We start from the raw sequence: 17391 nt of genomic DNA on the forward strand, positions 1-17391 counted from the left end.
CTGCAGAGTTATTTGTACCATTGAATCGGATGGTTCGACATGAAGGAGATATAGAGTGAAGTGTCATTAGCACACTAAAGCATGACAGTCCATGCCTCCTTACCAGACAGCTTCATATTCAATCACACACACACACAAATTGTGTGTGTGACCAGGACAGAATCCTGTAGTTCCCCCTTTAGGGTAACAAATAACCCCTGATTTCCCTCAGAGTCCTCCAAAGTCAAACAATGTGCTACTAGGTTTCAGAGTAGCAGCCGTGTTAGTCTGTATTCGCAAAAAGAAAAGGAGTACTTGTGGCACCTTAGAGACTAACAAATTTATTTTGTTACATAAGCTTATGCCACAAGTACTCCTTTTCTTCAATATGCTACTATTTACTGCAAACTTGTCAACACCACTTCATGTTCAGCAGTATCAAAAGGCAGCAGCATGGACACTGCTGGATAGGAGATCATTGCCCAAACCCACCAATGTAATTTCAGTTTCATACCAGAATCTAAAGGCAGAATGATTATGAGGCAATCAATATGATGGTGTCACGTTACATTTCTCTTCCTCTGCTACTTCTGAATGGAATTCTCTCACTCTACTAGGGCAAATTACCTCCTTTCTCCTCCTTCAAAACACCTGTTAACCATCTGCATTTTTCAGTGAAAACCATGACAAGTATCTTTCTGCTATTAGAAGTTATACCATACAAATTATACCTAAATTATTATTTTGTTGCTGTTAGTGTAGAGAGAACACCTGCTGAATTATCATCCCAGGTACAACTTCTTTAAAACCATATTCTGAATTTCTTTCAGAAACAGTGAAATTATAGATCTTGTAAATATAAAATTAAATTTTGCCCATGCAGTACAAGTAGTTTACAATCCATGTAGCTATTACTCCAATTTGAAAATTGTCTCATTCCTAATGCTTATCTCTAAGGATTTTAGCCCAAAGTCATAAATTTCACATCTCATAGAACTTTTGGCTTTGGTCAAAACAGCATCCACAACTGTAGTATTACGAAGGGAATAAGAATAGCAGTCTTGACATTCTTTGGACCATATATGTGTATCACTTTCAAGACAGGAGAGTGCAACCACTCAATCATAGCAGGGCCTTAAACATGAGCACAGCTACAAGACCCACAGAGTCCTTAGCTCCAGGAACTCTCTCAGATTTGTCCTGGAGCCATTTGCTCTCCAGTTCAACCTAGAGGGCTTGTCATACCCTCCCTAGAAAATAAGCGTGCCTCTTATTCTATAGGGGATGGAACAAGACAGTAACTTTTTCTCCATTAGGCCCCACAGATATATGATAAATACATTTTTTCAGAGATTCTTTAAAGATGGACACTTGTTACTTAGAGGAGTTGGTTGGGACTTCCTGTTCTGACTCTTCAGTTCCTCCTCCTTTTTCTTCTCAGATTAGTTTGTTGTAACATAAAAGGAGCTGTATTAAGTGAACTAAACCTTGTGCCATCTTTGGGTTAGTCCATAGCTAAAACAATAGCCACCACCCTTAAGTAAAATATCAGAGATACAGAAACACGAGCCTGAAATTACTGGGTTGTTTATGGTCATCACGCAAAAGTTTTGGGATTAAAGACTCCCTGTTGCATTCAGATTCCCAAGCAATTTCCACAGTATTCCAGAATCAAAGAGGAAAGTTAAAGGGAGAGCCTTAAAAATCAATAAATAAAAATCCGTGAGCTAGTTCCCACTTCTAAATACAAAAAAAAAGAAATTAAGCCAGCAATGGTTAACAGGTTATGAATGTCAAGAACCAACTGCACCTATCACTGATACTAATACTATCCAAGATACCAAGGAGGTATCAGTCTCAGAGTCCAGAGATGCATAAACATCATTTACAGATACAAAATCTACCTTACACAACTCCAAAACAGCCATCTGGAACTGTTAGGATCTGTCTAGCACACTATTACAAATAGGACAGGAGGTTATGAAACAGGAGAGAAAGGGGAATTTTAAAAGAACTATTGTGCATTCTGTGACCATAGGTTGCTTCATCTGAAGACGTGTCTAACATTATTTACAGTAAAAGAATACAAAGGCCACAAGACTGCAGCTTGTATACATAGAAAGAATAAAGCTGCCAACGCACAGTTTCTTCTTACTGAAAATAAGGTAACAAGAAAAAGAACATTAAGAGTCAACAGATTTCCGTACATAAAGCCCAGGACTTCAAGCAGACAGCAGAGAATAAATTCAGATTCCCCATAGGAATTACATGCCTTGCCTAATCAGAGGCCTAATCCGGAACCTGGTCAAAAAGAAAGCACCACTAGAGAATGTGAACCAATGATGTCTCTCCCGCTCTGGGTTACACTTACTGCTGTGGTTTAACTCTTATGGGTATTAATGCCACAGCCTTTGTCAGGCATTTTTGAAGAAACTCCAATGCAACTAAAGGAACCTGGTAGTTTTAATGACTTTCATTAACAGCAAAATAAAGTGACTTGCATGTTTGGCAACAAACATGGAGCTACTGGATCTCATAGAATAAAGAAGAGTACTAGTTATGACAGAGGAAAAAACCTTAAGACAGAACTCTTACAAGTTTCTTGAAATCACGACGTTGAATCACACATGTCTTTTTGAGATTGGGTACCTGAGCCAGAAACAAGACCTACTAGTGGACATCTGCAACTTCTCATCTTGCATGGCACAGATGATTATGGTACTGACTTTGTCTGCCAGTTCTTACAGGTACCCTCATGAAGGAGAGACAGGGAAGAATAAAAAGGCCAAAAATTACAAAGGCATGTTCTGGAGTAGTTTACAGGGAGTGGCAGTAGATGCAATAGTAGGGCAGCATGGAATTCAAAAAAAGATGCTATCATATCTAAGAAGAGGCACCTATATCTGGATCTTTCTCCTGGGAGAACTGCTCTGCAGTACTGACTGCACAGTGACTTAAATTCTCTGTGAAATGTTTCGTCGCAGAAGATACATTTTTTTCAGTCAATGAGAGAAAGCTGGATCCAAACACAGAAAACACACACTAAGTGCCCCTTATCTCAGCTAGGCAACTACTGTTGTGTTGTCTGTACTCACTAGCACTGTCTTCCATATCAAGATGTCTCTAACAGATGAAAGAACCTTCCTCAGAGTACAGGACATGGATTAGAGACAAAACTACTAATGTTAGACATATTTACATAGCAGGACAGGATAACTTGCATCCAAGAGTTCTAAAAGAGCTGGCCAATAAGCTCTGTGGACTGTTATAGTTGATTTTTAATAAGTCTTGGAACACTGGGGAAGTTCCAGAGGACTGGAAGAAAGCTAATGTTGTATCAATATTTTAAAAAGATAATCAGGATGATCTCACTTAATTATAGACTTGTCAGCCTGACTTCAATTTCAGGCAAAACAATGAAACAGCTGATATGGAACTTGGTTAATAAAGAATTAAAGGATGGTAATATAACTCATGTCAACCAGTGTATGTTTAAGGAAAATAAATCTCGTCAAATTAAATTTGATATAATTTTAGATTAGACTATTTAATTTGGTTGATAATGATAATAGTGTTGAAGTAGTGTACTTAAAACTTCTGTTAGGCATTTGATTTGGTAACACAGTATTTTGATTAAGAAACTGGAATGATTCAAAATCAACAAGGCACATATGAAACAGATATAAAAACTGGCTAACTGATAGCTCTTAAAATGTATTTGTAAATGGGGAGTCAACATTGAGTTGGTGTGTTTCTAGTAGGGTCCCACAGGGATTAGTAATATCATCATCAATAACCTGTCTCAACCTGTGCAAGACAGAGCTTATGCTTGTGGGCTGAGTGAAGAGTTCACAGCCACAGTGCAGTCTCCTTTGGTTGAACCACAATCAAAAAATTCAGTCTGTGGCTTAAGAGTGCTCTTGGATTAAAGTGAACTAATTCTAAGATATCACCTAATAGCATTTCTACCGTCTCCAGTTGGCTAGAAGACTCATTTCCATATTGCCAAACGATGATGTGGCCTCAGTTATCCGCACCTTTGTTGCCTCTCAGCTGAACTAAAGCAATGTGGGTATGGCATCTTCACAACTGAGGAAACTACAACTGCAAGAGAATGCTGCAGTCTCCTCTCAGCAACACTAGCTACTGTGAACACATCAAATTTATCCTCCACTCCCCACGCTGGTCTCCCATAGAATAATTAAGCATGTTCAAGACCACAGTCCTTATCTTCAAGACACTTTATGGAGTGGTCACAGGGTGCCTAAAAGATCGACTAAAGCTCTGGGATGAAGATCATGGTTGACAACTATGCTCCTCTGGCAAAACTGAACTTTCAACTGTAAGTGTAAAGATTGTCTGTGAAGGAGACTGAGCTATTTTGGAGGCTGGCCCAAAACTATGGAATTAACCACCCCAGGAATGAAGGGCCATTACAAACTTCATCACTATCCGCATGTCTTTGACCTCGCCTTCTAAATTAATTTGATTTTAAAAAATGCGTTTAATCGGCGTTTTAATCACACTGTTAAACAATAATAGAATACCATTTATTTAAATATATTTTGACGTTTTCTACTTTTTCAAATACATTGATTTCAATTACAACAGAATATAAAGTGTACAGTGCTCACTTTATATTATTTTTTATTATATTTTTTACAGTGCAAATATTTGTAAACAAAAGAAATAGTCTTTTTCAACTCACCTCATACATGTACTCTAGTACAATCATGAAAATGCAACATACAAATGTAGAATTATTATTATTATTTTACATAGTGTCTTCTGGAATGGTGGCTGAAACATGAAGGGGCATATGACTGTTTAGCATATCTGGCACCCGGCAACACCGGCTATGGCTAAAAATGCCATTCAAATGCTTGTTCTCACTTTTAGGTGACATTGTAAATAAGAAGCTAGCAGCATTGTCTCAAATAAACTTGTTTGTCTTAGCAATTGGCTTCACAAGAAGTTTAACATTCTTTTGGTTTTTGTTTTGTTTTTGAGTGCAGTTATGTAAAAAAAAATCTACATTTGTTAGGTGCATTCCATTTTCAATAAAGAAATTGCACTACAGTACCTGTATGAGATGAACTGAAAAATAGTATTTCTTTACATACAAAATGGGAAATGACTGCCTATGAAGGAGTACTGCAGAAAGGGATACGGAGGTCATCGTGGACCACAAGCTAAATATGAGTCAACAGTGTAACGCTGTTGCAAAAAAACCTGAACATTATTCTGGGGTGCATTAGCAGACATGTTGTAATCAAGGCACGAGAAGTAATTCTTCGACTCTACTCCGCGCTGATTAGGCCTCAATTTGAGTACTGTGTCCAGTTCTGGGTGCCACGTTTCAGGAAAGATGTGGAGAAATTGGAGAGAGTCAAGAGAAGAGCAACAAAAATAATTAAAGGTCTAGAAAACATGACCTATGAGGGAAGATTGAAAAAACTGGATTTGTTTAGTCTGGAGAAGAAAAGACTGAGAGGAGGCATAACAGTTTTCAAGTACGTAAAAAGTTGTTACAAAGAGGACGGAGAAAAATTGTTCTTAACCTCTGAGGATAGGACAAGAAGCAATGGGCTTAAATTGCAGCAAGGGAGGTTTAGGCTGTACATTAGGAAAAACTTCCTAACTGTCAGGGTGGTTAAGCACTGGAATAAATTGCCTAGGAAGGTAGTGGAATCTCCATCATTGGAGATTTTTAAGAGCAGGTTAGACAAACACCTGTCAGGGATGGTCTAGATAATACTCAGTCCTGCCATGAGTGCAGGGGACTGCACTAGATGGCCTCTCGAGGTCCCTTCCAGTCCTATGATTCTATTATTTATCTTTTTTTACAGTGCAAATATTTGTAACACAAATAATATAAAGTGATTACTGTACACATTGTATTCTGTGTTGTAACTGAAATCAATATATTTGAAAATGTAGAAAACATGAAAAATATTTAAATAAATGGTATTCTATTATTGTTTAACGCTGCGACTAAAATTGTGACTAATCGGGATTAATTTTTTTAATTCAGTTAATTTGTTTTGGGTTCATTGCTTGAGATAACTGTGACTGACAGCCCATATATCTATATCTATCTATCTATTATAATTTTATAATATTATAGAATATAAAAATATTCCCAAAACAAAAACCCTTCTCCCTCCGGGGAGTAGATGAGAGAACAAAAGCATGACATATATTAATCAAGTAACTTTATGCACTACTGGAAAATGCTCAGATATTACAGTGATGAGAGTGGTGTAAGAATCTTCATAGAATAGAACAGAAGAAATTAAAAGAATATCATTACTGATAAAATTTGGAAATGATAAAAAGATTGGAGACTGGTAAGTAATGAAAAGGACAGGAACTGTTCAACATGGTCTGGAACTCAACAATCAGCAATATGTGTTTCAATATGGCCAAATGTAAGATCTTACCTTTAGGAACAAAGAATGAAGACCATACTTACAGAATGGGGGATGCTATCATGGGAAGCAGTAACTTTAAAAGACTTGAGGATCATGGTGGATAATAAACTGAAAATGAGCTCTCAGTGCAACACTATGGCCAAAAGGTCTAATGAGGTCTTTGGATGTACAAACAAAGAAATATCGGATAAGAATAGGGAGGTTATATTACCTCTGTCTTTGGCACAGGTGCACCTACCACTGGAATACTGTGTCCAGTTCTGGTGTCCACAATTCAAGGATGTTGAAAAACTGGAGAGGATTCAGAGAAGAGCCAGGAGAATAAGTAAAGGACTGGAAAACATGCCTTTTAATGAGAGATGCAAGGAGCTGAATTTATTTAGCTTGTATGATGGAATATACCCTGTATTCATACCCTACATGCTACTGTAATAATCTTTGTACAAAGTATGCCTGTAGGTATCATTTGAAAACTCAAAATCTGCTGGTCAGTATTGTCCTGGTAAAATATGTGTGGCAACACTGTACGTGAAGTTAAAAGATTCCCCTGTGTGGTGTTAACAATACATGTTCCAAACCCCAGAGCCCTGCCCAAACAGAAGCTGGCAAACCGGTCTGTCCTAAACAAAGAAATGTGTGCTTGCCTTAATTTACATTTAAGCAGTAAACAGAGTCATCAAGAAGGAAGGGAAGACAAAGGAAGTTCAAACAGGTGAAAAAACCAGGAGGGAACGAGACTCCTGGATCTCAGGTGGAAATTTTTTCAAGAGGGGGACTGAAACTATAAAAAGGAGGCACAAACATTCCAATGCACCTCTTTTTCTCTCCCTGCCCATTGCATTCACTGTACCTGAGGAGACAAAGAAAGCAGCCACTGGACTCTGTGGGAGAGGTCCTGACCTAAAGACTTTGGTCAGTAAGACTGCTGAAAGCACGTGGTAAGAAAACTTTGCTTTGAATCTATATAGTTTCTTAAGTTAGGCACCAGTAAGTGTTTTATCTTTATTTTTCTTTTAACTATTTCTCACTTTTATGCCTCATTATTTTCACTTAAAATCTCTCTCTTTTTAGTTAATAAACTTTTTTTATTGTTTTATCTAATCCAGTGTGCTCAAACTGAAGTACTGGGTAATGTCATTTGGAGTAACAAATTGTAAGCATATAATTCCCTTAAAGAAATAATGGACTTACTATATTCGTATGGTCCAGGAGCAGCGGGGCAGAACAGGACTATCATGGGGTGTATGTGCCACATGCTAGCCCAGCAACCAAATGGGTAATACAGGCACTGCTGGCCACTGCTGATCTGCAGTTTCACAGCAGCTGGGAGAATAAAAGGGCTGGGAAGCAGAAGAGGGGGGAGGCTAACAGGAAAGTGAGCAGACTGGAAAAAGGAACGTCTGTGCTAGAGAGACGCCCAGGGACAAACACCCCAGAAAAGCAGCAAACAGGCCAACAGATTGAAGAGCCTACAAAGGCCTGAGGGAAGGTAGAAAGGAGCTCAGGGCACTGTCAGAATCGGCAAATCCTTATTCTACTTGTCTAGCCCGAGGGCCCTGAACTGGAACCCAGAGGAGTGTGTTGGCCTAAGTTCCATGACCAACTCACTGGCAGACCTGAGAACAAAGAGAGTTTCCAGATTCCTGGACACCAAGAATGGACTGACCGCCCTGCTGAGCTGCGTGATCCAGAGCCACGCCCGCCTGTTTGTCCAGGGGGGCACTGTTGCATGGACACTGCCTCACAAGGTCTTATGTTTCTGGGGAAAAATATGGGACTGGGATTGTGTTCGGATCACCCTATAATAATTTTTAAGGCTAGTAAGAGCCAAGGTGTGGCTGGCTGGCTGGCTGCACAACACTCACAGACATAGCTGGGAGTGACTTACATGCTGGAGGTTGTTTGTGAACAGTCTAGGTTGGGGGCCACAGCAGCAAAACATTGTAAAGGGCACCACAGGTTACAGGGCAGGGGTGACACAGCTACTCAGTCTGGATTGTACCCTGGTATGTCACAGCTTGTTCAAGAGAAGGTTAAGGGATAACTTAATCACAGTCTACAAGTGCCTACATAGGGAACAGAAATTTTAAAATAGAGGCCTCTTCAATCTGTCAGACAAAGGTATAAAAAAGCTCAATGGTTGGAAGCTGAAGATATACAAACTGAGACTAGAAATAACGTGCAAATTTTTAACAGACAGGGTAATTAACCATTGGAGCAACTTACAGGGGCTGTTATGGATTCTCCATCACTGGAAATTTTAAAATCAAGATTGGATGTTCTTCTAACAGATATGCTCTAGTTCAACCACAGCTACTGGATTTGCAAAAGGAATTAATTCAGGAAAGGTCTACAGCCTGTTTTATGTGGAGGTCAGACTAAATTATAAGAATGGCCCCTTTTGGCCTTAAAAACTGAATCTATGAAAACAGAAGAGCTAACAGACTTTGCTGCAAATGCGACTATAGTATTTGATATTCAGAGAGGTCAGACAGGATAATCAAAATAGGCTCATCTGATTTAGAAATGGAAGACGCAGGTACAGCAGATGATTCAGGGATTGTTTGATGATAGTTCTGGGTACTGAATGCAGGAGGGACAAAGATCCAGAAGTTGAGGATTCAAGCAAGTTGCTCTTCATAAGACATTTCTTTCCCCTTTTTCTTCCCCTTTTTTTTAATTTGCTTTTTGACTCACATTGAGTAAAAATGTTGTTCTCTTAGGAAGGGGCAGGAGTATGCTTCTCATACTTACTCCACAGAAAGGCAGAGCAAGACTGAGGAATGAAAGGCATTGTTGTCCAGGATCTTTAGTGCCAAACTTTTGCCATAGTTCAATGTGTGCTACTACCTATCACAGATGTAATCACATCAAACAACCCAAAAGTTTCTAACTAGTTTACCAGAACTGCAGAAAGGAGAATGACAATGGAGACAAAAGATGCACAAGGAGCCTCAGTTTTGTCAAATGCTACTTACGCCAAGAGCAGCTTGGTAGGTGACCTCAGATGGGAAGGTAAATGAAGGCCCAGTTGTAACCGGGCTGCTAGGGGGTGGGGTCACAATTAGTCCTGTGGTACTGATATGAACCTGTCAAAAAAAAAAAAAAGATTGATGTCAGTTTTAGGTAGTTCCTAAAACAATATCTTGTCATGGTAGATTGGTACACTTTTTGATTAATGTACTACCAGCACTCTTCTGTGAATACCACCATCAGCAACTTTAGCTTGTTACTTTGACTTTCTGGTAGTAATTTACATAGAATATTTGTATTAGATGACACTGCTAATCTTTCAGGCTCTATATAAGACAGAAATGATCTTTCAGAAAAATTGGGAGATATACATGCAACTAACTGGGTGAAAAACACTATATGTTTATTTTTCTCTTAATAGCAGAGAGCAAATGAGTTTAAATATAAAACATTTAATTAGTTTGTAAGCTTTATGTGAAATCCTCTTAGCATTTTATAGCTTTCTTTAATATATTCTCCCCACAACTGTCAACTTTACAAGTACTGTAATACAGAAGATTGTTCATCAAAGACAGTAATGTGTAATCAAGACATTAGAAGAACACTCAAGGATTTTAAAAATAGAATCAGATATAATCTAATACTCTCCCTTATCAGTATCAGAAATAACATCAGAGATTGTTCAAAGTCCAAGAGTTTCTGAAATCAAATTTATCTTTTACCATGTATGCTCTTTGTTAATTTTCAATATTTTATTCAATTTGGACAAAATTCAACTGAGTAGTCCAGTTTCTTGTTCCCATATATTATAATAAATCTGCTGATGGTTTTCTTTTATTTACAGCACTTGAACAGAATGCTTAAACTGAAAAACCTTTCTATTCACATTACAATAGGCTTTGCACAAAAAAAAAAAAAATCCCCCCAAACCCCTAAATTTGGAGCCTAAACTAGTAGAAAACATCCCTTTACATATAATTTATTACATATGTTTAGTTTGAAAAGGATTTGAATCCTTTATTATGACAAAAATGCTTTAGAATAATCATTAAAATGTATGAAATGTTTTGTATTTAATTTCAGGTAGCTTACCTGAGAAGGAGCACTGCAGGAGAGGCCTGTCAGTTCACTTATTCGGGCAGCCGCTGTGGGGTTGCTGGAGCTGATGAGGACAGGAGGACTTATTTCCATTGAGTGACGGTTTTGAGAAGACTGCGAGGACTTGTTGGACATGGTAAGGGAGGTAAAGGAATGCCGTTTTTTGGTGTTCTTCTTTGTATCAGTGTGCTTTTGGACTGAATTGTTGTGGGATGCCCCAGAGGTACCTTCTCCAGAGTCAACAACAGAACCTGAGGGCTTATCCAACTCTATCAGCTGCTTGGCTGCCGTATTAAACTGCAAAACAACCAACACATTAAGAAATGATTTTAGAAATCTTTAATTTAAGAAAATTAAAGAAGTAGTTGACTAGACAGAGGAAACACTTCTAGATTTTACTTTTATTCATAAATAAGAATCAAACCGAAAACTATAGAATTCAGAACTCTTTATGATGTACTGACTCACCCTACAACTAGATGCCCTACAGGTACAAGTCTTTCACTATAACCTACTTAAGTGAAGTTTGACATGGTCATTCCACACTAAGTCTTTTGAGCTTTTCCAAAGAGATACGACACAAGCCTGAAGACCTAATGCTTTTGTGGTCACTTCTGTTAATGGATTTCACAACTCTTGCATGTTTGATTAGCAGAAGCAGTAATAAAAGCAACAGACTTTTGGTTTTAATTTATCCATTAATATCTTGTCCATTATGATAAATTACACTATATTAAGTAGGCAACTAAATCCTGTCTCTGTAATAAAGAAATAAAGAATCTTGGGCATTTTAATCTTCTGACACTCAGAAGATTAACACTAGATAAAATAAAATAAAATTGAGAAGGGTAAGAGTTTATTCTTCATAAAACCATGTTATTAACTGCCAGGAATTTCTATGTATAGCTTAAAACTGTTGTAAGAAGCAGTATAGGGAGACACATTCATTCACGAACTAAAGTACATCAATACAAGTAGACTGCAAGTGCTTCTTTAACATATTAATCCTCATTAAAAATAATGCCAATTTTTAGTGTGAATAACCTCTATTTGGAAAATTCGTTTGTATTTTGCCAGGGGGTGGGGGGGCAGGGAGGCATATTTTTTCATGAAGAACCAAGTAAGAACAATCAAGAGGAAAGTATAGGATTATTTACTATGGAGTCACTGTTTTTTCACCTCAGCATAGTCTTTTCTTTATTTACCTTAGCCATTTTCCTGGGAGCCACAAGACTCCTGCTATGTTCAGGGGAAGTTTAAAAAAATGCTTTATTTTACCAAAACCTCACTATATAATTATTGTATTATTTGTATTCTGGCAGCCCCCACACTGAGCTAGGTGCTGTCCACACAAAGGAAGCCAGCCCATGCCCTGAACAGCTTACAATCTAAGAAAATAAGTACTATACAAAAGGTGGGAGATAGGGATAAAATATACTATCAAAATAGTGTGTGCTTGTACATGTGTGTACAAGTATGCCCACGTGCATACATATACAGACTTTATTAAAAATATTAACTATCCCCAACTGACTTCTACTTTAGCCAGTATTAGTTGGCAAATTTCATGTAGACTTCATAATACAAATGGGTCTTCAACTGGGATTTGAAGGATCTGTTCAGGGAGGAAATTCAATGCCAGTGGGAGTGTGTAGAAAAAAACACATGTGGGAGAAACAGATAAATGGGGGTAAAGGCTGGAATTGCCAGAGTAGTGGAGGATAAACATTAAAACAGACAAAAGCAGATAAGCAGGAAAGGGCAGAGCTGTGGAATGCCTGGAAGGCAAGGACAAAAGGTTTGAACTTAGTGTCATGGAAAGGGGGAGTCAGTGGAGGCATTCAAAGGGTGGGATGACATGGTCAGAGCAATAATCCTGAAGATGATTTTAGTGTTTTGAATGGAGTAGAGAAGAGCAATAGGAATTTCACAGAAGACACAGGATTAAACAACATGGTGGTAAACATTTCCAAGACCTGTGTATACTATGACTTCCCCTGTTGCTACCATTGGTGGTGAATTATATCTTTCAAAGACTGTTAGTGCAGGCAAGGCCACAGATAACCTAGGGCAGTCCTGTTCCATTGTAGAAAGAGCCTAACCATAATGGTTATACACACAGCTCTGCCAATGAATTTGCAAAACCGTGCTCCTTATTTAGTATTGAGATTCAACATTTTATAAAAAGACTAAAAACATGCTTTTAAGAAGCTAAGGGAAACATTTTATGCTAATTTATTACAGTGCTTTAAATTGATTAAATTCCAGATACGTGGGCTGGAGGACACAAAGCAAGAAAAAAAATGTTAACAAGACGCTGAAGAAAATTGCTCTGCCACTTGAATTCTCATGGTCCTATCCTGCAGACTGGATAAGTAGCTACGCACTGTGAAGATTAGACATACTGCAGATTTTGTACTCATATCCGTTTTATTCTTCCATCTCAGATTAAAATTCTTCATATCATTCACAAGAATATGCAGATCCTAACTCCTAGCAAAACATGTTATAAACAATAGCAATGATAGTTTAAATTCCCTTCCATTTCTATTCTGTCTGCAATGTATGTAATGAAGATTTTGTTCCCAGATGACCCAGAATTACAGAAAGAAAACCAATATTTCATTTATAAAGCAAGAATCACCTATTGGGGAAGAGCAATTAAATGAGTGAAAGGCTTACCCAAGGGTCTCAAAAACCACTGCTAAAAGCTTCCTCAGGTAATCGTTCCACTTAATTATGTTTGTTTACTTTCTGAAACTAATAATGCCTGCAGGATCTGTTTCCTCTATTTAGAGGGAACCCCAAATTAGAGAAAGATTTTTGGCATGTTTATGGGATTAATCCAAGATTAGTCAAGCGTACGGAATCTGCTGAACTCTCTTAGGCAGGGAAACAAACACAAAAGAGCAGCATATAGGCTAAACCGTGGAATGCACTGGCTATTGGCCTTTCCTTAAAAACAATCTGGAGACTGTAATAGTTACAGAGTATAGCTGCTCGCTTCTTCCTTGGGATAGGAAAGGGAGAGCTCATCCAGTCTGCTCTCGTGTGCCTGAGCTGCAGGCACATCAGAGGATCAGTGAAGCATACATCCCCATCCCTAACTACAAAGCACGAGGAAATAAGCCACACCACATTTATGTTCCATTTATTAGTTCCCTCTTCTCAACCTCAACCACCTGTCATCTACCACGCACAGCCCACCTTCAACCTGAATACCAATGGGCACACTTGAACTCTGACTAGAATTTACTGATTATATATTCATGTGTTTTCATGATCAATATAGAATTGGTATGGCTTTCATAAGTTACATTGTAGGTAGTACCGTAAGGGATTTAGTATAGGTGTGCGTATATAAATAAATCTGGTGTCCAATTGCAAATGGTGAGTGCAAGAGTGGTTTTTGATAGTGCTTAAGAAAGCTTGTATGAATTGGTTATATATGTTTTTAGTGATTGTTCTAAAGTTTGTATTCATGATAATGTAGAAATTACAGAACTGAAGACCTTCACCATATAGGCTACAATGAATTTATTGCCCTTTAGCCTTTTCTGGTACGAACAGTTAGCTAAGTTTCATCTCAGCACTTTCATTCAGCATTAGGCTGGGGCTAAGTCTCTCTCAGTCAAGGATCCTTGATTGTGAAATTCCCAAACAGACTACTTTTAGGGCACACTTCAAGACCCATTTATTTCCCTTGGCTTATCTATTTTGAGGACCTTTTCAATGTGAATGTAAAGGTTATTTACAATGAATACTTCTCTTTAAATAAATTTGACATGTACCAGAGTATGATTTTTCCATTAAGAACATGAAGTACTCTTTCTGAAAGCAATGAAAAACATTGACTTTTGAATAATTTTTCCATTGTACATTCCAGGCTGACAAGACAAGTGAAGGCAAGTTTATATAAAACGTTTAATTCGACTGTTCTTGATTTAATATTACTAGAAGAGACTAATTTTTTCCCCAACACTATAATTAAGACTACTTTGTCTAATCAACAGCAAGTCTAGCCTAATAAATGCAAGATTTTAAAAGTACTGAGTCAGGATTTCAACCTCCCTAAAAGGAATGGAAATAATTAAAAAATGAAACATGTTTCAAACTACTTTTTTGATGGGTTCGGGCTAGGGCAGGAAGAAGAGGGCTAGTAAGGAACATGACTAATTTGGTAGGTAAATCTTGAGTTCTCAGTGACTAAACTCGCAAACTAAGGGATGGATGCATTAGACATTATACTATCTTCTTAAAATTCTACCAAAATGAACATTTCACTTGTATTGTTAATACTTGTATGTTTTGTGCATTTGGCATAGATTCACTTTTTTAAAGACTACAGGTGGATTATTGTAAGAGTGCCTGCCATTCATTCCACTGCAGTTTCAACAAGTTACTGCACATTTCAGAAATCTGAAAATAATATTTTCCTCTCTATATGCCCTATAACTGAAAAGTGTTTCCCAAAAAACTTTTTACTCCATTATATGTATCACTTTACTTTCTAGCTGTTACTGGAGATTTAAAAAAATCTTTATATTTGAAGGAAAGCCTATGTGGATTTCATTAATTGTTGAAGAAAGAAAGAAGGATCAAATTTGGAGTTTATTTAAGAATGTACATTGTACTCAGCACTATAGACTATGCATACTGTGATACAGCATGGCCAGAAGGCAGCAGGAGAGTGATATAGGAAAGATATGTAAGTCCCGGGATGAGGAGAAGCCTTATTCCATGTAGAGGGAAGAAAGGTTTCTATAGATTAATTAAAAGCACCTGAAGCCAATTAGAGCACCTAAAGCCAGTCACCTGATAAACCCCCCCTGCTTCAGTCAGCCAGGTGAAGGAGTTGGAGCAGAGTTGTTTGGAGTTGGAGCAGAGAGCAGTGTGAAGGAGTTGAAGTACAAGAGAATTTGGAGAAGACCAAGACCCTAGGTAAAGAGACACGTGGCTTGTGCAGAGAGAGGGCAGGAAGCCCACAAGCTGAAGAGCAGGAGAGGGAAATAGCCCAGGGGAAGCACTAGTTCAAGTGGTTTGCCACTATCCCTAGGGCCTCTGGGCTGGGACCTGGAGTAGAGGGCGGTTACTAGTGGGACAGTAGATACCCTAGTTCAGGGGCAGGAAACTGTGCCCTGAACACCCCCCCACACACAAGAAGAGGAAGTGCAGGACCCATCGTAATTGTGCCAGCAATTTGCCACAATACTGATTGGTCTTGACTGGATAACTCTGGTATTCCTGGCGCTCAATATAGAGGCCTGTCGACCTGCCACCCCCTCAGTTCCTTCTTGCTGGCTACTCCGACAGTGGGGTAGGAGGGTGGGTATTGGAATGGACATGAATAACACATCTCAAAGAACAAGAGTTACGAGAACGTCAGTAACTGTTTTTTTCTTCTTTGAGTGCTTGTTCATCTCTGTTCCAATCAGGTGATTCACAAGCCCAAGTTTAGGTGGTGGGATTGGAGTCGTCCACTGATTGGAGCACTGCTCATCCAAAGGCTGCATCATCTCTGGTCTGCTGGATAATCATATAGTGTGTGGCGAGAGTATGGATGGAGGACCACATTGCTGCTCTGTGGATTTCTTGAGTGGGAACCTGAGCCAGGAATGCTGTTGACGAAGCTGCGCACTGGTGGAGTGCGCAGTGATCGGCGATGCAGGAACCCCTGCCAGGTTGTAGCACTCATGAATACAGGACGCTATCCATGATGAGATGCGTTGTGACAATTCCGGCAGACCTTTCATTCTGTCCACCACTGCCATGAATAACTGGACTGATTTTTCTGAATGGTTTTGTTCTCTCGATGTAAAAGGCTAGCGCCCTGTGGACATCCAGAGCATGTAGTCTCTGCTCCCTGCTGCTGGAATGAGGCTTAGGGTAGAACACCGGGAGAAAGATGTCCTGGTTGATATGAAACTGCGACACAACCTTTGGGAGGAAAGCAGGATGAGATCTGAGCTGAACTTTGTCGTTATAGAACACGGTGTAGGGAGGCTCTGACGTTAGGGACCTGAGCTCAGACACCCTCCTGACCGAGGTTATTGCTACCAGGAACACCACCTTGTAAGAGAGATAGAGCAGGGAGCATGTTGCCAACATTTCGAAGGGTGGTCCCATGAGCCTAGAGAGGACCAGGTTGAGGTCCCAGGCTGGGACAGGCTGTCGGACATGAGGGTACAGTCTGTCAAGTCCTTTTAAAAATCAGCTGACCATAGGGTTAGCAAACACCGAGCAGCCCCCTGCGCCTGGATGGAAGGTCGATATGGCGACTAAGTGCACCCTTATTGAAGACAACGAAAGCCCCTGCTGCTTCAGATGGAGGAGGTAGTCCAAAATGAGCAGCACTGAGGCTAGCGTCAGGGGTGAATGGCGCTGTGCCAACCAAACTGAAAATCTCTTCCACTTGGCAAAGTAGATGGCTCTCGTAGAGGATTTCCTGCTGCCAAGGAGGACTTTTCTGACCTGGTCTGAACAGGAAAGCTCCATCGGGTTCAACCATGGAGCTTCCACGCTGTAAGGTGAAGCAAGTCGAGGTTCGGATGTTGAAGACGACTGTGATCTTGTGTCAGAAAGTCCGGGAAGAGTGGAAGGGTGACCGGGGCTTCCACAGACATGTCTAGGAGAGATGTCGTACCAGTGCTGTCGGGGCTGGCCTGGTGTTATCAATATGACCTGAGCTCCTTCCCTCCAGATCTCGAGGAGTACCTTGTGAATGAGCGGTATGGATGGAAAGGCGTAAAAGAGATGGAAGGAGGAACGCGTTCGCTCTGGAGCCCAAGCCGTGATTCTGGAAGGAGCAGAACTGCTGACACTTCCTGTTGTGTCACATGGCAAATAGGTCTATCTGGGGAAAGCCCCACCTCTGGAAGATTGAGACCACGACGTTCAGGCAAAGGGA

General features: G+C 39.5%; 1 protein-coding gene across 1 annotated transcript in view; it reads right to left on the bottom strand.

Moving 5' to 3' along the window:
• SH3RF1 (SH3 domain containing ring finger 1) overlaps positions 1 to 17391 on the bottom strand; it is a 157272-nt gene that overhangs the window by 50349 nt on the left and 89532 nt on the right. Inside the window, exons 5-6 of the mRNA XM_074951138.1 lie at positions 10479 to 10781; positions 9392 to 9502 (exon numbers count right to left, since the gene is read on the bottom strand). Of these exons, the coding sequence (XP_074807239.1) occupies positions 9392 to 9502; positions 10479 to 10781 (414 nt within the window). The remainder of the gene's footprint in view (positions 1 to 9391; positions 9503 to 10478; positions 10782 to 17391) is intronic.

This window comes from Natator depressus, chromosome 4 (genome assembly GCF_965152275.1).
Source record: "Natator depressus isolate rNatDep1 chromosome 4, rNatDep2.hap1, whole genome shotgun sequence".
In the NCBI taxonomy this organism is placed as follows: Eukaryota; Metazoa; Chordata; order Testudines; family Cheloniidae; genus Natator; species Natator depressus.